Source organism: Pristiophorus japonicus, chromosome 5 (genome assembly GCF_044704955.1).
Source record: "Pristiophorus japonicus isolate sPriJap1 chromosome 5, sPriJap1.hap1, whole genome shotgun sequence".
Classification (NCBI taxonomy): Eukaryota; Metazoa; Chordata; class Chondrichthyes; family Pristiophoridae; genus Pristiophorus; species Pristiophorus japonicus.
In genome coordinates, this window is record NC_091981.1 from 231,372,664 (window position 1) to 231,396,081 (window position 23,418).

General features: G+C 43.4%; 1 protein-coding gene across 1 annotated transcript in view; it reads left to right on the top strand.

Annotated features, from left to right (window-relative positions):
* Positions 1-23,418, top strand: part of LOC139264152 (MAM and LDL-receptor class A domain-containing protein 1-like) — an 886,997-nt gene that overhangs the window by 198,378 nt on the left and 665,201 nt on the right. The window contains exons 3-5 of the mRNA XM_070880238.1: positions 7,028-7,119; positions 7,261-7,422; positions 13,169-13,265. Coding sequence (XP_070736339.1) covers positions 7,028-7,119; positions 7,261-7,422; positions 13,169-13,265 — 351 coding nt within the window. The remainder of the gene's footprint in view (positions 1-7,027; positions 7,120-7,260; positions 7,423-13,168; positions 13,266-23,418) is intronic.

Below are 23,418 nucleotides of genomic sequence, written 5' to 3' on the forward strand. Positions count from 1 at the left end.
AGGGAGGTATTGCTACAGTTGTACAGGGCCTTGGTGAGGCCACATCTGGAGTATTGTGTACAGTTTTGGTCTCCTAACTTGAGGAAGGACATTCTTGCTATTGAGGGAGTGCAGCGAAGGTTCACCAGACTGATTCCTGGGATGGCGGGACTGACATATCAAGAAAGCCTGGATCATCTGGGCTTGTATTCACTGGAGTTCAGAAGAATGAGAGGGGATCTCATAGAAACGTTTAAAATTCTGACGGGGTTAGACAGGTTAGATGCAGGAAGAATGTTCCCAATGTTGGGGAAGTCCAGAACCAGGGGTCACAGTCTAAGGATAAGGGGTAAGCCATTTAGGACTGAGATGAGGAGAAACTTCTTCACCCAGAGAGTGGTGAACCTGTGGAATTCTCTACCACAAAGTAGTTGAGGCCAATTCACAAAATATATTCAAAAAGGAGTTAGATATAGTCCTTACTACTAGGGGGATCAAGGGGTATGGTGAGAAAGCAGGAATGGGGTACTGAGGTTGCATGTTCAGCCATGAACTCATTGAATGGCGGTGCAGGCTCGAAGGGCCGAATGGCCTACTCTTGCACCTATTTTCTATGTTTCTATGTTTATATGCTTCCATCAAAATAGCATAAATTAGAATTAAGCACTTACATGATAACATTGCCCATTGTAATTTTGAAACTTTTTCCCTCCTTGTTGACATTTAAGACATATTTCAGGAAGTAATTGTATATATCCATGATTTGGGTGGTCTGTATATAAACTGCATGATGGTGTAGCTGAATACATTGGATGCACTGTTAGTTTGGTTTTGCGGACTTGGCAGGGAGCAGTGCATACTAAAGGATGAGGCCATTTGTTTGATCGCAACTCCTGCCAATCAGTTGTGTCAGAGGGCATGAGAGTGTTGCCTATGTTGATTAGTAGTCAAAAATAGGAGCTGCATCTTTGGAGAGAGCAGACCAGTTCATGTTTTGAGTGTGCAAACTCTTCATCAGAACTGGAAAATTATCACAAATAAACAGCATTTAAAAAGGAACAGGACAAGTAGAGGGGCAAGAATTTATAAAAAGCCACACAAACAGAGAAATAAATAGAATAAAGTCTATAAAGTGCTTAAGTAGAAAACAGGAGATGGTTAAATAGTAGAAGTAATATGAGACAATATGAGGCATAATGAGAGAAATAGACATATACAAGACACAGAGAGTGTGTGAATAGCTGAAAGGAGAGGGAATAGGCAGGTGAGTGGGAAGCATGAGAAACTTGCCAAGCAGAGCAGTCTCTATTGGCCGGTAGAGCCAGGTACAAGAATACATTGGACACCCCCAGAATAAAGCGGGTCCAAGTGCACTGGGGGAATGAGGGTTGGATGTGTAGTACAATAATACAATATTTAATTTAGTGGCTAGTTAAAACACTCAAGCGCTGTTGAATAGCAATAAATAATGGACTATGCACGCAGTCTTGTCAGATTGAGAATAAGTTAAATGATTAATGGATTCGACCTTTGATCTCACCCTTCCAGTTTGGACTTTGTAAGAAAGTATACTTACATGTCTCTTGCTTTTGTAACATCAGGTTATTTACACATTTTGTCTTCAACTTGCCATGGCAGTTCCAAGATTGGTGAAAGCTGTGAGAAAGATGAAATATCAGCCAACGATTGCTAAATTCTGACCAAGGGATGATTCGGGCCAGAGATGATCTTCAACAATAAGGCATTAAGAAACAAAATTACAGCTTAAGTTGAAATTCTGACTGCTGGCTGATTTCATGAACAAACTGTGACAAGAATAGATATCATTCTATAACCCTGTGGTCGCCATGGAGACGCAGTGAAAAGTGACGAAATGTAATCCAAATTTATCATCAGTTTGCATGCAGGAAACGGTGCAGTTATTAGTTTTGAAGGGACGGTAAAACCAGGGAAAGAATAAGGTGGAAATTAAATACAACAAGCCAGCGAATGCTGGAAGTGATTGTGTCATTAGAAATCCACAACTGTGAATTTTTTCCCAAAAATGTGTTTTTCCCCAAGTCCCTGGATTTTTTGGAAGATTTTTACAAAGTGCAGATACCAAACCTCGATTTATTTTGTTGCTGTTGCCAACTGTCTTCAATTTATGCTGAAAAAATGACCCGACTGCATGGGTCAATTCGAAATGAGGATGGATGGCTCACATCCTAACAGACGAGAAAAGGCAGTGTGTTAACCATCGAGTTTGCCTGTGTGTCCACTCTATTCCAGTTGCAGTTGGCTCCACTTATTGGGGCCAAGTTTCGGCCTGAGTTGCTCCTGTTTTTTTGGAGCAACTGGAGAAATTGCAATTCTCGGCATTTAGTTTGTTCCAGTTCAAGACAGTTAGAACAGTTTCAGTTCGGAACAGATTTTTCTTTTCAAAAGGGGGCGTGTCCGGCCACTTACACCCGTTTTGAAAGTTTAGGCAGTGAAAACTTACTCCAAATTATCTTAGAATGGAGTAAGTGTAGATTTTTGTACACTCAGAAAAACCTTGCCTAAGCTTAGAAAATCAGGAATGGGGGGGGGGGGGGGTTTAAAGGGAAGTTTACAAACAGTAAACACTTCAGTTTTAAAAATAAAGAGCCATCATCAATAATAAATGATAAATACATCAATAAATCAACCAATAAATCAATCAAAAAAAATAATTAAAAATTAAAAAAATTTAAAAATCAATAAATAAAACATTTTCTACTCACCGACTGCAGCACCGAGAGCCCTCCAACAGCGTGCTGACAGCGAGGGGAGGTGGGGGGGAGGGAGTGTAGGAGGAGGAGGGGGAGGAGGGGGGTAGGGGGGAAGGAGGACGACAGGTGGAGGAGGATGGGGAGAGGAGTGGGTGGGGAGGAAGGGAGAGGAGGGAGGGGCAGAGGAGGAGGGGGGAGGAAGGGAGAAGTGGGGAGGAGGAGGGGGGATGAGGAGGGGGGTAGGAGGAGGGGGGTGGGGAGGGAGAGGGAGGGATGGGGAGAGGGAGGGAGAAGGAGGGATGGGGAGAGGGAGGGAAGGGAGAGGGAGGGAGAGGGAGGGAGGGAAGGGGAGAGGAGAGGGAGGGAGGGAGGGGGAGCGGAGAGAGAGGGAGAGCGGGGAGAGGAGAGGGAGGGAGAGAGGGAGGAGAGGGAGGGAGGGGGAGAGGAGAAGGAGGAGGCTGAACTGGCCCGGCCGATGTGAAGAAGCCGGGCCCAAGACTTCGGGCGGGGTCCGCCCCCAGCAAGATGCCGGGCGGGCAGGCCCCGCCGAAGGAAGAGGGAGCGGAGCGCAGGTAAAGGAAGGTGGCCGGGGGAAGCTGGAGCTAGGGGGTGGGGGGGTCATCGGAGCTGGGTGGGGGGGGTCGTCGGAGCGGGAGCTCGGGGGGGTCATCGGAGCGGGAGTTGGGGGGGAGCGGAGCGGGAGCTGGGTGGGGGAGCGGAGTGGGAGCTGGGGGGGGCTCAAAGCGGGAGCTGGGAGGGAAGCGGAGTGGGAGCTGGGGGGGGCTCAAAGCGGGAGCTGGGGGGGAAGCGGAGTGGGAGCTGGGGGGGGGAGCGGAGCGGGAGCTGGCGGGGGGTCGGAGCAGGAGCTGGGGGGGGTCTGAGCGGGAGCTGGAGGTGGAGCGGAGCGGGAGCTGGGGAAGGGTCGGAGTGGGAGCTGGGGGGGTGGGGTGGGGGGGTTGAGAGAGCCAGCTGAACAGGGGAGGAAGCTGGAGCCAGAGCAGGAGCTGGACGAGGGAGGTGCAGCCTGATCTTCGCCGCCCCAGTGAGCGGCGTGCTTCGGGCCCCTCCCACACAGTTTCAGGCGCCTGGAGCTACTGCACGTGCGCGCCCACTGTAGCGCCTGTGCAGAGGTCCCGGCACTGATTTCAGCGCAGGGACCTGGCTCCGCCCCCCACAGCTCGTGCTGTGCTGCGCCAAGCTCCAAAGGACCTGCAGGGAGCCGGAGAATCTGCAGGTATTTTTTAGGAGCTCTTTCGGGCGCGAAAAACGAGCGTCCAGGTCGGGTCTGCGCCGTTCTAGGCGCGGCCCGAAACTTGGGCCCATAAGAGGCACACTTATAGCAGGCAATTGCATTTAGGCAATTGTACATCAGTCAAATCCTGAGAATCCAGTTGTGGTAATGTTAAATCCTCATATAAATTATCAGAACATAAGAGCATAAGAAATAGGAGCAGGAATAGGCCATTTGGCCCCTCAAGCCAGCTCTGTCATTTAATAAGATCATGGCTGATCTGATCACGGACTCAGCTCCACTTCCCTGCCCACTCCCCATAACCCTTTATTCACTTATCGCTCAAAAATTTGTCTATCTCCACGTTAAATATATTCAATGACCCAGCCTTCACAGCACTCTGGGGCAGAGGATTCCACAGATTTACAACCCTCTGAGAGAAGAAATTCCTCCTCATCTCAGTCTTAAATGGGCAGCCCGTTATTCTGAGACTATGTCCCCTAGTTTTAGTTTCCCCTATGAGTGGAAATATCTTCTGCCTCCACCTTGTCGAGCCCCCTCATTATCTTATATGTTTCGATAAGATCACCTCTCATTCTTCTGAATTCCAATGTATCAGCCCAACCTACTCAACCTATCCTCATAAGTCAACCCCATCATCTCCAGAATCAACCTAGTGAACCTTCTCTGAACAGCCTCCAATGCAAGTATATCCTTCCTTAAATACGGAGACCAAAACTGTACGCAGTACTCTAGGTGTGGCCTCACCAATACCCTGTACAGGTGTAGCAGGATTTCTCTGCTTTTATACTCCATCCCCCTTGCAATAAAGGCCAACATTCCATTTGTCTTCCTGATTACTTGCTGTAGAATTTCTTCTCTCAGAGGATTGTGAATTTACGGAATTCTCTGCCCCAGAGAGCTGTGGAGGCTGGGTCTTTGAATATATTTAAGGTGAAGATAGACAGATTTTTGAGCGATAAGGGAGTAAAGGGTTATGGGGAGCGGGCAGGGAAGTGGAGCTGGCTCCATGATCAGATCAACGATGATCTTATTGAATGGCAGAGTAGGCTTGAGGGGCCAAATGGCCTACTCCTGCTCCTATTTCTTAAATTACTTGCTGTACCTGCATATTTACTTTTTGTGTTTTTTGCACAAGGACCCCCAGGTCCCTCTGTACTACAGCACTTTGCAATTTTTCTCCATTTAAATTATAATTTGCTTTTCTATTTCTTCTGCCAACCTCACATTTTCCCACATTATTCTCCATCTGCCAATTTTTTGCCCACTCACTTAGCCTGTCTATATCCATTTGCAGATTCCTTGTGTCCTCCTCATAATTTGCTCTCCCAGCCATCTTTGTATCATCAACAAACTTGGCTACATTACACTCGGTCCCTTCATCCAAGTCATTAATATAGATTGTAAATAATTGAGGCCCCAGCACCGAGCCCTGCAGCACCCCACTAGTTGCTGTTTGCCAACCGGAAGATGACCCATTTATCCCGACTCTCTGTTTTCTGTTAGTTAGTCAATCCTCTATCCATGTTAATATATTATTCCCAACCCCGTGAACTTTAACTTGTACAGTAACCTTTTATGTGGCATATTATCGAGTGCCTTCTGGAAATTCAAATACACCCCATCCACTGGTTCCCCCTTATCCACCCTGCTCATTACATCCTCAAAGAACTCCAACAAATTTGTCAAACATGATTACCCTTTCATAAAACCATGTTGACTCTGCTTGATTGAATCATGCTTTTCCAAATGTCTTCCTTAATAATGGACTCCAGCATTTCCCAATGACAGATGTTAGGCTAATTGGTTTATAGTTTCCTGCTTTCTGTCTGCCTCCTTTTTTAAATAGGGGTGTTACATTTGCGGTTTTCCAATCTGCTGGGACCTCCCCAGAATCCAGGGAATTTTGGTAGATTACAACCAATGCATCCACTATCTCTGCAGCCACTTCTTTTAAGACCCTAGGATGCAAGTCATCAGGTCCACGGGACTTGTCCACCTTTCATCGTCAAAATCAATGTCAAAAACAGTCAAATTCTGATCATTGCTCCTCATTATTAACTCTAAATGGAATCAGGGACAAGTATTTTTAATCTTTCCATCACAAAAGTTTATGTGTACTTGATACAAAATATCAATGTCAACCGGAGATTGACATTGTTCGAAATGATCATTATCTGGTACTTATATATGTAAGTTTGATCTATGTGCTCTTTTGATCAATAAATGTAATTTATTTTAAGTCAAGCAAAAAATATTAGGCTAGATTACTGTTGTGTTACAAACAGTTAACACTGTGCCCCAGGGAGAGGAGACAGAGAAATAAGGTAGACACAGTTTTGGATATTAATGGAATCAAGGGATATAAAGACAGTGCAGGAAAATGGAGTTGAGGTAGAAGATCAGCCATGATCTTATTGAATGGTGGAGCAGGTTCGATTGCCCAAATGGGCTACTGCTGCTCCTATTCCTTATGTTATGTAGTTGGAAAGGCAGGAGGGAGAGGAAGACAGCCCTTGAGGGGAATGCGCAAGTCCAGTTGAGGAAAGGAAGAGAATGGCATCCTACTTAGGGTGTAGGGAGGGGGGAGAGAAGGAGAGAAACCATTGTAGCCATCCCGTTGAGGAGGGACAGAAAGTGACAGAGATAAATCCAATTAGGGAAGAGATAGAAAGAGACAGAGGGAGAGAGAGAGAGAGAGAGAATCTCTGTTCAGCAAAGTGGTGAAGGAGCAAGAAGAGAGAGGGAGAGATGCCATGTTACGGGGGTGGATGGAGAAAGAGATGCTGTTGAGTGGGGAATACTCCATAGAAGAAGAGGCAGAGAGACCCAATTGAATTACGGGAGGGTAAAATATTATAGAAGAACCCTATTCTTGGCCAAGACCCATTGCTGGCTCTCCTGGGAGTGAGAGGGATGATTGCTGTCAGGACTTAGAAATTCCATTTTATTAAACAGTGTATCTTCCAGCTCACTGGGAGAAATTCACTGGGAGAACTGCCAATATTATAAAACATTTCTTGTGTAAAGTAGCGATGAATAATCTCTTTCTATTTTTCTACAGCTTATTATCTATCAGTATTACGCGAAGATGATCCAAAGCATTTTGCAACCCTACGCAGTGTTGTTTTCTTCCCATCAACAGATAATTGCCAGGTAGTTTGTTATAAGTTTTTTCTTTTGAAGAAAATTAGAGGAAAATATCCAAAAAAGTTAATTATTCAATTACTGTATTGAATTTAATTGTCTCTTCAAAATTAATAGAAAAATAAATGAATGTTGCCTTTTTCTTGATAGATGAGGTTTTATTATCATTTTGGACAAGTGAGTGGAATACTAAAAGTCGGATTGCAGCAGCAGTACAATGGACCTTTAATTGAAATTTGGAAGCAGTCAGTTGCACAAGAAAGCCAATGGAACAGAAAAGTTATCACAATCAACAGCATAAGCAAATTTCAGGTTTGTGTTTCCAACGGCATTTTAGAAAACCTTTCTGATTGATCCTCTTATAGAAGAGGTTGAGGGGGTCAGGGGTCAGGGTGCGGGGACCTGAGCCTTTCCCCCAAAGCCAGATTTTCCATCCAGATGTGGTAGGCGGGATCACCCCATGCAGATTGGGGTGCCCTCCCCACTGACCCTGCAATCTCATGTCCTGAGGAACTTCAAAGTCAGAACAGGATAAGGCCTTGGGGATATGAGTAATGGGAGAGTGCCACTTGGTGTGGGATAGGGATACGGGCCACAGAGATTAAGCTCTGGATTGGGAGGGTGAAGGATGGAAGGCTGGCCAGGAGAACCTGGGAATAGTCGAGTCTGGAAGTAACTAAGGCATGGATGAGGGTTTCAGCAGCAGGTGGGCTAAGGTTGGGTGGAAGTGGAGATGGAAACAGGTGGTCTTTGTGATGGAGAGTATATGGGGCTCTTATAGTTGCAAACAGTCTGATTCATCCTGAGACAGTGGGTGGGGCTGGAGATTGGAATCAATGGCAAGAGCATAGGTTTGTGTCAGTGGCCATAGCTCTGGTTTTTTCCATATTTAGCTGGAAGTAATTGTGACTAATCTGAGATTGGATGTTGGACAAGCATTCTGATAGCACAGAAGGACGTAGGACCAGGAGTAGGGCATTTGGCCCTTCACTCCTGTTCCACCATTCTATTAGATTATGGCTGATCTGTATTTCAATTCCATTTAATCTGCTTTGATCCATATCCCTTGATACCCTTATCAAACAAGAACCTATTGTTCTCAGTCTTGAAAGTTCCAATTATTCTAACGTCCTCAGCCTTTTGGAGATGGGAGTTTCAGATTTCCACTACCTTTTGGTGCTCCTCTGGGCCCCAAAAGAATGTTTGGGCCACCGCCAACCAGGTTCCTCCCACCTTGCAAAACCCTTCCAACCACCAACTTACTGTCGGGCTGTCGGGCTGGGCTGCCTCTCCAACAGGGAACGGCCTCCGGATGCCCATTTTGGGCAGACAGTTGGCCGGCAAAATTCAAATGATGTCTGACTGTTAAAACGGATCAGGCCTCCCGCTATAGGGAGACTGCAACAACTTGTCGGCTTTCTTCCCAGGAGTTAAAATCCCCCCTTTAGAGTCAGTTTTGTGGACGGAGTGAGTCCAGGAAACATCAAAAGCCACCATGCAGGACAGGGGCGAAGCTGAGATAAACATATGGAGTATCAAAAAGATAGGGAACACCTCAAGTTGTCCTGCTGAGAAAATGATTCACATGCTACAAATATCACCATCATCTGCTGCTCCTCTCCAGCTTCATGCTGCTCCTCAATTTATTCCTCTGGGCGGCCTCTGACTATGACTAAGTGATGTAACATACAACGCACTACTACACCATGTCTGGCTACGACTGTAATGTGTTCCTGACCGATCTAAGTATCTGAAACATTGCCTCATTACCCCACAATCTACTGAGTCAATTAATATGCTGTAATTTTAATCTCCAGAATAGGAATTAGAGAAGACATTCAGGAATGTGATGGGTTTCCTTTTCTCGTGGCTCGCAATTTTTTTGAGTGACAGTGAAATAAGTGCTTAAATGTTGCCTGGGTTCATTGCTTTTTATTGAATGTTAAGTTTAGCCAATCAGCATATTTCATAGCCTATGGACACATGGGACATTTGCCTAAACCCTTCTGAGCATATCATCCAAACAGATGCAAAACGTGTCACTTTTATGGATAGGGGTATGCTAGTAGAAAGCAGCTTTTAAGTGTGCATATATTAACTATAAAACAAATGGCAGACAGTGAGCTGAAACTGGAATAGAATTTTAGTATTGTAATGATATAAACTGCCTGAGCTTCACTTGCCTGGATTTTGATATTATTTGAACCTTTCATTAAATTTACAGGCTTCGAACTCACTGCAGATATCATTTATCCTGCATTTATTTAATACAATATAATTGACAGTGATTATCACTATGACATATTGGAGGCCGAAGACAGAGGTTGTGAGGCTTCACTGCCAACTTGGAGCTTTGCTACACATGAGCATGGGGACAGGGGATAGAATTGGGACCATGGTATTGTGGACATATCTCTGACCTGCACTCACACCTAGTGTAGCGTCACATCATCAGCAGAGCCTAACAACCTCTGCCCTCCAGTATCAGTGTGGTTGATTTATTCAGTCGCTATGAATCATAGAATCATAGAAATTTATAGCACAGAAGGAGTCCATTTGGCCCATCGTGTCCATGCTAGCCGACAAAGAGCTATCCAGCCTAATCCCACTTTCAAGCTCTTGGTCCGTAGCCCTATAGGTTATGGCAATTCTGGCACTTTTTAAATGCTATGAGGATTTCTACCACCCTTTCAGGCAGTGATTTCCAGACTCCCACCACCCTCTGGTGAACATATTTCTCCTCGAATCCCCTCTAAACCTTGGGTACCAATTACTTTAAATCTATGACCCTGGTTATTGACCCCTCTGCCAATGGAAACAGGTCCTTCCTATCCACTCTATCTAGACCTCTCATCATTTTATACACCTCAGTTAGGTCTCCCCTCAGCCTCCTCTGTTCCAGAGAAAACAATCCCAGCCTATCCAATCTTTCCTCCTAGCTAAAATTCTCCAGTTCAGGCAACATCCTTGCAAACCTCCTCTGTACCCTCTCTAGTGCAATCACATATTTCCTGTAATGTGGTGATCAGAACTGCACACAATACTCTAGCTGTGGCCTAACTAGTGTTAGAAACATAGAAACATAGAAAATAGGTGCAGGAGTAGGCCATTCGGTCCTTCAAGCCTGCACCACCATTCAATAAGATCATGGCTGATCATTCACCTCAATACCCCTTTCCTGCTTTCTCTCCATACCCCTTGATCCCTTTAGCCATAAGGGCCATATCTAACTCCCTCTTGAATATATCCAATGAACTGGCATCAACAACTCTCTGCGGTAGGGAATTCCACAGGTTAACAACTTTCTGAGTGAAGAAGTTTCTCCTCATCTCAATCTTAAATGGCTTACCCCTTAACCTTAGAACTGTTTTATACAGTTCAAGCATAACCTCATTGCTCTTATATTCTATGCCTCAGCTAATAAAGGCAATTATCCCGAATGCCTTCTTAACCACCTTATCTACCTGTCCTGGAACCTTCAGGGATCTATGGACATGTATTCCAAAGTCCCTTTGTTCCTCTACATTTTTCAGTGTCCTACCGTTTATTGTGTATTCTCTTGCCTTGTTAGCCCTCCTCAAATGCATTATCTCACACTTATCCGGATGAATTCCATTTGCCACATTTCTGCCTACCTGACCAGCCCATTGATGTCTTTCTGCAGTCCACAGCTTTCTTCTTCATTATCATCCACACAGCCAATTTTTGTATCATCTGCAAACTTCTTAATCATAACCCCTACTTTCACGTCTAAATCATTGATATACACCACAAAATGCAAGGGACCTAGTCCTGAGCCCTGTGGAACCCTACTGATAACAGCCTTCCTGTCATAAAAACACCCATCGACCAGTACCCTTTGCTTCCTGCTTCTGAGCTAATTTTGGATCCAACTTGCCACTTTGCCTTGGATCCCATGGTCTTTTACTTTTGTGACTAGTCTGCCGTGTGGGACCTTATCAAAAGCCTTGCTAAAATCCATATGCACTACATCAAATGCACTACCTTCATTGACCCTCCTTGTTACCTCCTCAAAAAATTCAATCAAGTTAGTCAGACACAACCTTCCTGTAGCAAATCAATGCTGACTGTCCTTGATTAATCCGTGTGTTTTTAAATGAAGATTTATCCTGTCCCTCAGAATTTTTTCCAATAATTTTCCAAGCACCGAGGTTAGGTGGACTGGCCTATGATTACTTGGTCTATCCTTTTCTCCCTTTTTAAACAATGGTACAATATTCGCAGTCCTCCAGTCCTCTGGCACCACACTTGTAGCCAGGGAGGATTGGAAAATGATGGTCAGAGCCTCTGCTATTTCCTCTCTTGCTTCTCTTAACAGCCTGAAATATATTTCATCCAGGCCTGGGGGTTTATCCACTTTTAAAGCTGCTAAATCTCTTAATACTTCCTCTCTGATATGGGTATTTGACATTGTAAACAAAGGTGAGAAGATAGTCTCTGGTCGGTGATCTGGTGAAATTATAAAAATTCATGATTTTGCTAGAGATATCAACCAGAGCAAATATTCTAGTCACTGGAAGAAATTATCCCCGCACTGTTTTAGACCTTATCTCTGAGTGTATGACAAACCCTAATAAACAAAACTAACATGGCTGATAATATGATGGCAGCTGACCCAGGGAATGGGGCACGGAAACCTGAAAACTGAAGCACATCCAAGGGGCCTCTTGTACTCCCCAGTCACTTACTGGTTGCTAACACCCGATACTGTGACCCTAGCTTTCTTAGCGTGTTATGAGCGAGGCACCATTGATAAATAAGGAAATTTGACTGATCTTGCATCATCCACTGATTTGTACCCACGTGAGCATTATTGGCTTCAACATGGAGGGAAGACTTTCAATGTTCACTATTAATATGAACATCACAAATGTGTTCTTTATACACTTTTATGATTTCATTATGAATAGCAAACAGCGGAAATCTTCCCCATAAATATCTGTTTACATAAAGCATTTCTTTAAAAAAAATAAACAATTTTATTGCATATATTCTGTGAAGTAAATGAGAGTCAGTGAGTTCCAGGTACTGAAATTTTAGGGTTCAGAAGACACAAGATGCTTTATATATTTTTTGGATCATGATTCCAGTAGAAACCCTTGATTGATCACAAGTTTGTAACTTGTTCAGAGCCTGTTGTTTTAGCAATTGTAATGCAATTGCAGAATCATCACAGTTTAATTGTTAACATTTTTTTTGGAAAGCTACTCACCCATTCAAACTTGTAAAGCTCACGTTGAACATTTCATGGAACCATTTCCGAGTTCTCTTCACCAGACTAGTCTGTTCTCTGGTTTTTGAAATGCAGTGAAAATATTAAACAAAAGTTCTCCCGTTACGTTCAGTTCAACTGGCTTTATGAGAGGCAAGTGATTTTGAGGGGGAAAAAAAGCTTACAGAAAATTAAACTCTACTTCTTTACTTTTGAGCGGATGCATCTTACACTGTCAGATCAGCCTGTCTGTAAATGGGGTGGAGGTGGGATGAGCGCAGGCCCGAGCAAGTCACCTCCTGCATTCAAATGAAAGTTGTTGAACAATTGGTGAGTGGAGGAACTAGACCTCAGCGTCCTTTCCATGCCATTACGTATCCTTACCATACCAAGCAACCATGGTCATAATTTAGTAATGATGTCCCACCTGTCAGAACTTCAGGAAATGCTGTGGAGGTCAATCCCCCACCCACAAATTAATATTTAAATAAAGGACCCACCTGTTTGAGGCGGGGGCTTCTTATATCTGGGAATTCCACAGGAAACTGCACATGACGCAAAATGGGTGACTATCCAGATCTATACCCACCCGATCAGAAAGACCTGCTCAGACAGTCTAGGTGCACAGATATACGAAGTCCCAGAATTATTCAACCTGAATTCAGTTTAATATTTGTTGCGTTTGACACTCCATGACTATTTTAACATTTTGATACAGTTTTACAAAGCAGATCTTCAATAAGTATATATTTTTTGTATTTGCTGTGTCTTTGATTTTTCAGGTATACTAGTTTCTAACTTTGTATTTGCTATGTAAATGCACAGGTTATACTTCAGGGCAGTATTTTTGCCAATAGTCAGCCGAGTGAAGTGCTTGCTGTTGATGACATTTCCTTCAGTGATGGCTGTCTCCCAGCAACAGGTAAGATTATAACCATTTTAACCATCATGTAAATGATCGTTGAAGTTTAGAATCCAAAGCTGTTGCTAGTTGCTTTCCAATTGTAACATTTATTGTACAGTTACTATTTATACAGTCAGGTACAAATAAGATAACCTTGTGTCTTAGTTAAAAACATTAAGAATGCTAGCAATATATACAAATTGATGGGTAAATTCACTGACCCTACACTCCCAGTGCGAAGTTCTATTTGAGCGGAACACGGGTCTGAAAATCGAAGTTGGTGTTGTAGCTCGGCCCCGATCAGCGCTCATTGAATGTGTGTTCCCACTAGGAGTGGATGATTGTCTAATTCATCCATAAATGTGAATTGGATTTGTATCCAGCACAATTACAACTCCAATGGTAATGATCAGCTGTGGCCTGAAACATGGCTCCACCTCCTTGTAGACATGCTGCAATGCTGGTGCTGTAGAGTGGCACAGCGCCTCATGCAGCATCATCTCCACTTCAGTAGCCATCAAGCAGAGGGTCAGTTGTTGGTCTGCTCTGTACCTTGCCTGCAGACACATGACTGCATCTTAGCTTTCCTTGTGCTTCATTTTTGCCTGTCGCCTTTTAGTCCTCTCTACTTACAAATTTGAGTTGCATACGGCCAGATCTAGGTTAGATGTCAGGAGGTGGTCCTTTTCCCAGAGAATAATAGACCTCTGGAACAGGCTTCTGCCTCGTGTGGTGGATGCAGACTCGTTGAATTCCCTCAAGCGAGAGCTGGACCTGTTTCTGGCTAGGGTGGAGGTCACCTCTGACAGAAGGTAGGTACTGTGATATATTCTTTATGACATCACAAACACACACATGCACAAGATGGCTCTGCAGGAACTTGTCATGTGACCTTGTATTTACATCAGCAGTTGCATTACCACAGTAGTCCACTAGGTGGAGCTCTATATTACACTTCTCCCTCCTTAATGAAAAAGTAAGCATAAAATAATCATTATACATAACGCATAGTTATACACAACAAAAAATATGGACTTACTTTGCCATATTTACAAATCAAACTTAACAACTTGTTTTCTGTTTCAAAGAGGATGTCTTCACTCTTGAACAGAACTTTCTAAACATGGTGTCGAACTTAGGCTCATTCTAGGCTGAGCCTGAGGAGAGTTTTTCTCCAAGGGCAACCCGTGATCTACATTTTGACTCTCTACAACTTCAGACTGTTTGTCTGCCTGACTCGGACTCAGACTTAAATTCTGACTTTCTCTTGGACTTGTTTCTGATACATCTGATGTAGGATTTGCTACTGGTACTCTACTTGTATCAAGACTATCTAACTCATCAGAAATAATCGAATCATTCAAACTTTCTACTCGTTCTACATCTGTAGGTAAAATATGATCAAACCTAACCTTTCCATGATCAAACATCTTGACCAAATATGTGCGAGGACCACATATCTTCAGTACTCTTCCTGGTACCCGCTTTAACCATTTATGATGATGGCTCTTCACTCTAACCTTCTGATTCAATCGCACATTTCTCTCTCTGACTTTACCTCTATCATAATTCTCTTTCTGTCTTAATTGTTTCTCTTCTATTGACTGTGCCAAGTTCGGCTTTAAAAACAAGAACCTAGTTCATGGCTGTTGTTTGAGAAACAACTCTGCTGGTGTTCTACCAGTAATTGTATGAGGAGTATTACGATAAGTAATTCGAATATTTACCAATTTGTGGTCCAATGACAACTGCCGTTTCTTTGGATTTGGATCCAATATTTACTTGATGAGGGTATGTTTTACAATTTGTACTGTGCGTTCTGCTACACCATTTGAAGCAGGGTGCTACGTTGGAACATTGGTATGTTTCATACCATTTCTGCTCATGAACTATGCAAATTCTTCTGAACAAAATTGTGGCCCATTATCAGACACAATTTCTTCTTGGAGGCCATAGGAAGAAAACATTCTTTGCAAATTGTCTAGTGTTTTACCTGTTGTTATTTTCCATATCAGAAACACTTCTACCACTTCGAATGGCTATCATTCACAATGAACAATTGCTGTCCATCTCGCTCAGCAAAATCTACATCTAACCTTTGTCACACCCTGGGAGGCCATTTCTTTGTCTGCAATGGTACTGATGGTGCTTTATTGTTTATCGATTGACATGTTGTACATTGACTAATGATGTACTCTATTGGCCTAAACTTGGTGGCCTTACTGCCCGATGCCACCGGCTACTGCCGAATTGTTTCGGCGGTCTCCCCTCAGTGCCAGTTTCCACTAGGCCTCCTGTCGACAGGAGGGAAGGAACGCTGGGAACCGCCCACTGACGGCCGCTAGCGTGCAAGGCGAGTAAGTGACCTCCCGCCCATCGAACTGCCAGATTACCCCGAGCGGGAGTCGGCGGCAGCAGGGGGAAAGATGGCTATGTGGAGGCATGTCTAACCCCAACAGTAAGTATGAAGACCTGCAAACAAGGGTTAGTGAACTTCTTTAATTTTTTTTTTTCAGCAATTTATGTGGATAAGGTTCCCTGAAGGTCTTCCAGTGGGCTTTTTTTATTTTTATGTGCTCCCCCCTCCCTGTGCCTGACTCAATCCTCGGCTGTCCAGATTCATGGTGTAAGTCCCTTTTTTGCCTTCGGGCAATCTTTCAAGGGCTTTTTCACAAAACTCCTGACCAAAGTACCATCAGGTATCTAGGCGGTCCTTTGGGTGGCATTTGGGCAGAACTTACCTTCCACCAAGTTCGGGCCCTATATCTTTATCTAGACCTGGACACCATAAGTAACTGCATACACAACTCTTGGTCAAGCACATTCCCAGGTGCTGGTTATGTAGATCTCCTATTAATTTGGACCTGAACTACTCTTGCACCCCACATTATACGATCTTTATCCACTAATAATTCATTCCTACAAATGAAGTATGGATGAATATCTTTCTCTGATACCTGGTTTGGACAGCTATTTGCTATGTAATCTTACACATTTGACATAACTGGGTCACATTAGGTTGCTCTACCCATATCTTCAGCTGTGACTGGTAGCTCATCCAGGTATGAAAACTAGAATGCTTCTTCCCTATTGTGTGTAACTTGTTATGGGGATGACAACCTGGACATAGCATTAGCATTACTGTGATCAACATTACTTAGATCTACCTTAGAGTTAATGTTCTCAGTTTCTCGTCTTTTAAGTTCTTGCTCAACTTCCTCCTTGTCTCCTGCCGCTATTATGAGAGTCAAGCTCTGAAACTGATCTTTGTATTTCACCAGTACGGTGATACGTCCTACCACAGGCATTTGCTCTCCTGAATAGCCTCACAGTTCTATCTTTGACTTCTCCAGTGGGAACTCACTCAAATTGTCGAGATATAGTGATTCCGGTACTATGCTCATGGATGCATGAGTGTCGATTTCCATGGGTATCCTGGTTCCTGCAATGTCTACTTGGATGATGATACATTGCAAATCTTTGTTAGCTACCCTCGTGCTCCTGCTGACATGTATCTCCAGAACCTCCTCGTCCTGTTGCTTCTCTTCAATGCTATGCAGTCTCTAGTGATTGCTGCTTTTAGCATTGAACATCGGTTTATTCTTCAGTCAGCATGGCTTCACAAGATATCCAGTTTTCTTGCAGAAGAAACACTCTGCCTTCACATACGGACAGTTTTGAGCAATGTGTTGTCCCAGGCACTGATAGCATGACTTAAATATACTGTTACCTTGGCCAGTTGCTGAGGCTTTGGGGCCCAACTGCCTTTTACTTTTAACCTGCAGGTGATTCACCTCGGTTGTCCGACGACAAGAAATGACACTAAATTCTCGGGAGTATTCGTAGGCCATATCCATTGACATAGCTATCTGACAAGCTAAATCAAAAGTCAAGTTAGGGGATGTCAACAACTTTCTTCTGATCGCTTCATTTTTCATCCCACAAACAAAGCGGTCACACAACGCTTGGTCCTGAAAGCTTCTGAAATAACAGTGAATGGATAGCTTTTTTAAAGCTACAATGTACTGATACTTTCTTCATGTAATTGATTTCCTATTCCAAAACGATAACTTTCAGCAATTTCCAGACACTCAGGACTGTAGTGCTGTTCTAACTTGGTTAGAATCTCTGTCAGCGGCATGTCCTTTGGCTTGATGGGAACAAGCAAATTTTTTAGGATTTCATACACCTCAGGGCCTGCTTCAGTCAGGAAAATAGCCTGTTTTCTTTCTAACACCACCCGATAATGGTTTTTATCATCCGGGACTTCGACGATAGTATTTGTGGTGAAAAACATTTCTAGCCGCTCCACATACACTCCGAAAGTCTCTCAGTCGTGATGAAACTCACCCAAACACCCAATTATTCCCATATGCACGCAATTGTAATTGTAAAACATGTAATTTTGTACATGGATAGCTGGTAAACTAGAGACAGTGCATAAACAGCTCTCTGTCACTCTTATACTGAAAGGGAGAGAAGCTGGAAAAGTTACTTTGACGTCTATGCACAGTACACACAGCATGTGCATGGAAACAGCAATAATAATGAAATTATCATGATAGAGAAAAGAAAAGAGAAACTAAACAATGAAGAGAATGAGTAAAACTGAAAGAAAAAATTGAATCTTGCCATCCTAAATAGGGAAGGCTAAAGAGAAACTAAAGTTCTCGTTTTTAATAAGATTTATGCCACTGGAAGGTTTATCTGCATCTATCTGACACCTCATCCAACCTCTCGATTCAGTCAGCTTTTTTTCCTCCCTGTTCTGTGCCTGGGAATAAAAGGGTGATGAATCTTTGGGGGCTAGGATTGATTAGATTCGGGGATTGACTGCCTCTGTGGAGGCATTACATTTATCATCACCTCAGAGCCAATAAAAATGGAAGACTTCAGTAAAAACCTTGAGAGATATGTTCAGATTAAATTCTGTTTGTAATTAATCTTTTCACCAGTAAATAAAATCAATCTTCCCAAGGTACCACTGTCATTCTTAAATCAGGTCTAGAAATGTTCAAATCCAAATTAAGGTCAGCTCCATTTTGTGAAACTTGCAGTTTTTTTTACATGCTATAAATATGATTTTTCGTTTGTATTTTTAAGTTGCAAAGTCCTGATTTTGCAAGGTCCTGCTGGTCATGTGAGGCCCTTACATGCAACAGACACGGGTTGAAAAATTGGGTACCTGACATTGTGTGACTGATTTGTGCGGCAATATTCCAAAGGCCATGTGGGGGAAATTATGAAGCAGTACTTTCTTCATGTGAGGTTTATTTTACCATGTAAATACCATGATAAAGGCTCCCACAATATACTTTACATTTTCAGTTGAGGAACTGTGCACAGTGTGAATCTTGCGCATAAGAAGGAGAGTCTTAGGACATAGGAACAGGAGTAGACCTTTCAGCCCATCGAGCCTGTTCTGCCATTCAATTAGATCATGGCTGATCTGTATGGTAACTTTGTTTACCCACCATTGTTCCATATCCCTTAATACGCTTGCCTAACAAAATATATCAATCTCAGTTTCGAAGAAAGTTTGAGATTTCCAATATCCTTTGGGGAAGAAGTGCTTTCTGACATCACTCCTGAATGACCTAGCTCTAATATTAAGGTTATGCCCCCTTGTTCTGGACTCCCCCACAGGAAATAGTTTATCTCCATCAATTCCTTTAATCATCTTAAACACCCCTTAATCTTCCATATTCAGGTGACCATTAACCTAGTTTATGTAACAAATGTACCTTGTCTGCTAAAGCAAGTGGCAGAAAGTGGGTTTTACATGATTTAAAAGAAAATGTTTTTTTATAGATTTTACTACATGTAGCATTTTGTCTTTGTTGCTTTGGCTGAGCAGGTTTCTATTATTTCCACTATTGCATTTTTACCCTACTAATATTGACATTAAAACTGCAATTGGGATCCTACAACCAGTGTAGGACTACGATATTTAAACAGCCTCCCATCTGTTTTGCATGCGATTGCTGGCCATTCATGTAAAAGCCTGCCTGAAAATTCAATCAGGCCAGCAAATGGGGGAACATAGTTTTCCACCAGATTCTCCCCTGTTGCTCGCTTGTTTTTCAGGCGAGAAATGGATGGCCAGTAGTTACTGGGTGAATGGCTCTTAGGAGGACAGTACTGTATTCTGCATCTGAAGCTGCTGACCTTGCTGAGAAAGCCCTTAACAGCAGGGGAGCACCTTTGCCTGGGAAACCTCTGCACCTGTTCACCGTTCCTTGGCTGCCACTCCCAGCTTCAAGAAAAGTTTATCATGCAACTTTGGCACAATGAATGAGTGGGTGCAAGGTGGCAATGGCTATGCCCAATACTTAAAATGGTACCTACCAGAGAGTATGGCCATTCCCAGCTTAGGTTTTATGCCTTGATACATGAACAACAACAACAACTAAGGATGTTATGATTGATGGGCTGCACAAGAAATATAAAAGTGAGGAAGGAGCACACACACGAATAGTCTGTTGTTACCAACACACCTCTTCTTCACTTTCAGCCAGGTTCAAGAGAACTAGGTGATTGACCCAGGTGCTGCCCTCCCACCATGCAGCCTGCAGATGTGCTTTCACTGGAGCCTCCTTCAGCCTCCACCTTTGGTGTGCCTCCTGTAGCAGCACTGTTGTGGAATATTTCAAAATACTCGACACAAGTCTGATATCGAGAGTTCAAACAGTCTTTAATCTTTAATCGCACACGTGGGGCGACAACATGCTTTCTGTCCTTAGCCAAGTCTCTCCGAATTGATACAGAAATTTACAGATATTTATAGTCATAAATGACACATTGTACAATGTCCTCGCCTACTTTCTAGATTACATCATTAGTCTTAATTCTTGTTTACTACCAGATGTTCACCTTAGTTTCGATAACAGTAAGACAATAGGCAGTTACATTATAGAAAACTTAGACAGTTACTTTATAAACAGTTGTGGTCAGCAGTTAGTCTGACCTATGACACATATTGTTGCAACTGATTTACTACTGGCAGTTGGGGTCAGCAGATTTAGCTTAAACACATTTTGCTTTATCTTGTTTAGCCTTGTCTATTGTTTTACCATTCAAGCTATTGTCCAAAATATCCTTGGTTTTCCTGCCACCCAAGCTATTCCCAGGCTCCCCTTTCAAGCACCTTTCCAGCATCCAAGGAAACATTGTAGCTCATGGCCTAGAAATTGAATGGCGCTGTACCCATTTGTCGGATGCTTCAATTGATGCCTAAGCATTCAATATGGTGGGTTGGAAGTGCACGCTCATTACGAGCCAGAAGTGTGCCGCCCGACATATTGGCGTAGGCAAAAAAGTAGATAGCCAGGCCTAATCTGCAATAGTTCGCTGTACTAAATTTAACTAGCGTTGGTCTGACTATGTTTAGGAACCAAGTCTACTTGTGGCGTAACAAGTGTCATCCATGCCTCAGTTGGTAGCACTCTTGCTTCTGAGTCCAAAGTTTGTGGGTTCACGTCCCACTCCAGGGACTTGTGCACAAAAATCTAGTCTGACACTCCAGTGCAGTACTGAAGGAGTGCTGCACTGTCGGAGGTGCAGTCTTTCAGATGAGATGTTAAATCGAGGCCCTGTCTACTCTCTCAGGTGGACGTAAAAGATCCCATGACACTATTTCAAAGAAGAGCAGGGGAGTTATCCCCAGTGTCCTGGCCAATATTTATTCCTCAATCAACATAACAAAAACAGATTATCTGGTCATTATCACATTGCTGTTTGTGGGAGCTTGCTGTGTGCAAATTGGCTGCCATGCTTCCTACATTACAACAGTGACTACACCCCAAAAATATTTCATTGGCTGTAAAGTGCTTTGGGAAATCCGATGGTCGTGAAAGGCGCTATATAAATGTAAGTCATTGTCTTCTTTCTTCCACAAGGAGTCCTTAAAGGGACTACTGCAGGCTGCAACCAACAAAGTAAGCATTTACAATATACTTACCTGAATGTGGAGCCGGGAGGAGTAGGAGTGCTCTTCCAAGCCCTACATTCAAGCCAAGTGTACGGCTGGGGTGTCGATCAAGCTGGCTGCTTTGAGTTTGGTTGCAGCTGTACTCATTAATCCAGGCCTCTGGACCTGGGGAGGAACAGTAATCATGGAGTTTGCCATTGAAATTATGGTCTATGCTGATAAATTATCAGCAGCATGAAAAACATATAATTAACAAATAATTTGGTAATAAAGCGAAAACAAATGCAGAAAAATAATTTAAGAAAATGAAAACAATCCAATTTGTTTAAAGCTGGCAGTAAGAATTTATCTTGCAGTTAAATGGTTATTGAATAATCTTGAGAGATTCCTTGTGAGCCCTGAGGTGCACCACAAAAATAGCTTGGACTGCCCCTGCTCGGGCTTTCCAACCTTCCCCACCACTCCACCGAGCCCCCCACCACCCCATCCTAAGTTCTTATTACCATGCCAGGGACCGTTTCCATGGGTCCACAGAGGCTGGTCCCTTAACAATTTTGATCCCATCCACTGGCAGTGATGTCATTCTTAATGGCTGCAGAAACATAGAAACATAGAAAATAGGTGCAGGAGTAGGTCATTCAGTCCTTCGAGCCTGCACCACCATTCAATAGGATCATGGATGATCATTCCCTCAGTAACCCTTTCCTGCTTTCTCTCCATATCCCTTGATCCCTTTAGCCGTAAGAGCCTTTAGCGGTAAGGGTCATATCTAACTCCCTCTTGAATATATCCAATGAACTGGCATCAACAACTCTCTGCAGTCGGGAATTCCACAGGTTAACAACTCTCTGAGTGAAGAAGTTTCTTCTCATCTCAGTCCTAAATGGCCTACCCTTTATCCTAAGACTGTGTACCCTGGTTCCGTACTTCCCCAATATTCTTCCTGCATCTAACCTGTCCAATCCCGTCAGAATCTTATAAGTTTCTATGAGATCCCCTCTCATCCTTCTAAACTCCAGTGTATAAAGGCCCAGTTGATCCAGTCTCTCCTCATATGTCAGTCCCGCCATCCCGGGAATCAGTTTGGTGGACCTTTGTTGCACTCCCTCAATAGCAAGAATGTCCTTCCTCAGATTAGGAGACCAAAACTGAACACAATATTCCAGGTGAGGCCTCATCAAGGCCCTGTACATCCGCAATAAGACCTCCCTGCTCCTATACTCAAATCCCCTAGCTATGAAGGCCAACATACCATTTCCCTTCTTCACCGCCTGCTGTACCTGCATGGCAACTTTCAACGACTGATGAACCATGACACCCAGATCTCATTGCACCTCCCCTTTTCCTAATCTTCCGCCATTCTGCCTTCGTGTTTTTGCCCCCAAAGTGGATAACCTCACATTTATCCACATTATACTGCATCTACTGTGCATTTGCCCACTCACCTAACCTGTCCAAGTCACCCTGCAGCCTCTTAGCGTTCTCCTCACAGCTCACACCGCCACCCAGTTTAGTGTTATCTGCAAACTTGGATATATTACACTCAATTCCTCATCTAAATCATTAATGTATATTGTAAAGAGCTGGGGTCCCAGCACTGAGCCCTGTGGCACTCCAGTAGTCACTGCCTGCCATTCTGAAAAGGACCCGTTTATCCCGACTCTCTGCCTCCTGTCTGCCAACCAGTTCTTTATCCACGTCAGTAGATCACTCCCAATACCATGTGCTTTGAGTTTGCACACCAATCTCTTGTGTGGAAACTTGTCAAAAGTCTTTTGAAAGTCAAAATACACACATCCACTGGTTCTCCCTTGTCCACTCTACTAGTTACATTCTCAAAAAATTCCAGAAGATTTGTCAAGCATGATTTTCCTTTCATAAATCCATGCTGACTTGGACCGATCCTGTCACTGCTTTCCAAATGCGCTGCTATTTCATCTTTAATAATTGATTCCAACATTTTCACCACTAATGATGTCAGGCTAATCGGTTTGTAATTAGCCATTTTCTCTCTCCCTGTTTTTTTAAACTGTGGTGTTACATTAGCTACCCTCCAGTCCATAGGAAGTGATCCAGAGTCGATTGACTGTTGGAAAATGATCACCAATGCATCCACTATTTCTAGGGCCACTTCCTTAATTACTCTGGGATGCAGACTATCAGGCCCCGGGGACTTATCGGCCTTCAATCCCATCAATTTCCCTAACACAATTTCCCGCTTTATAAGGATATCCTTCAGTT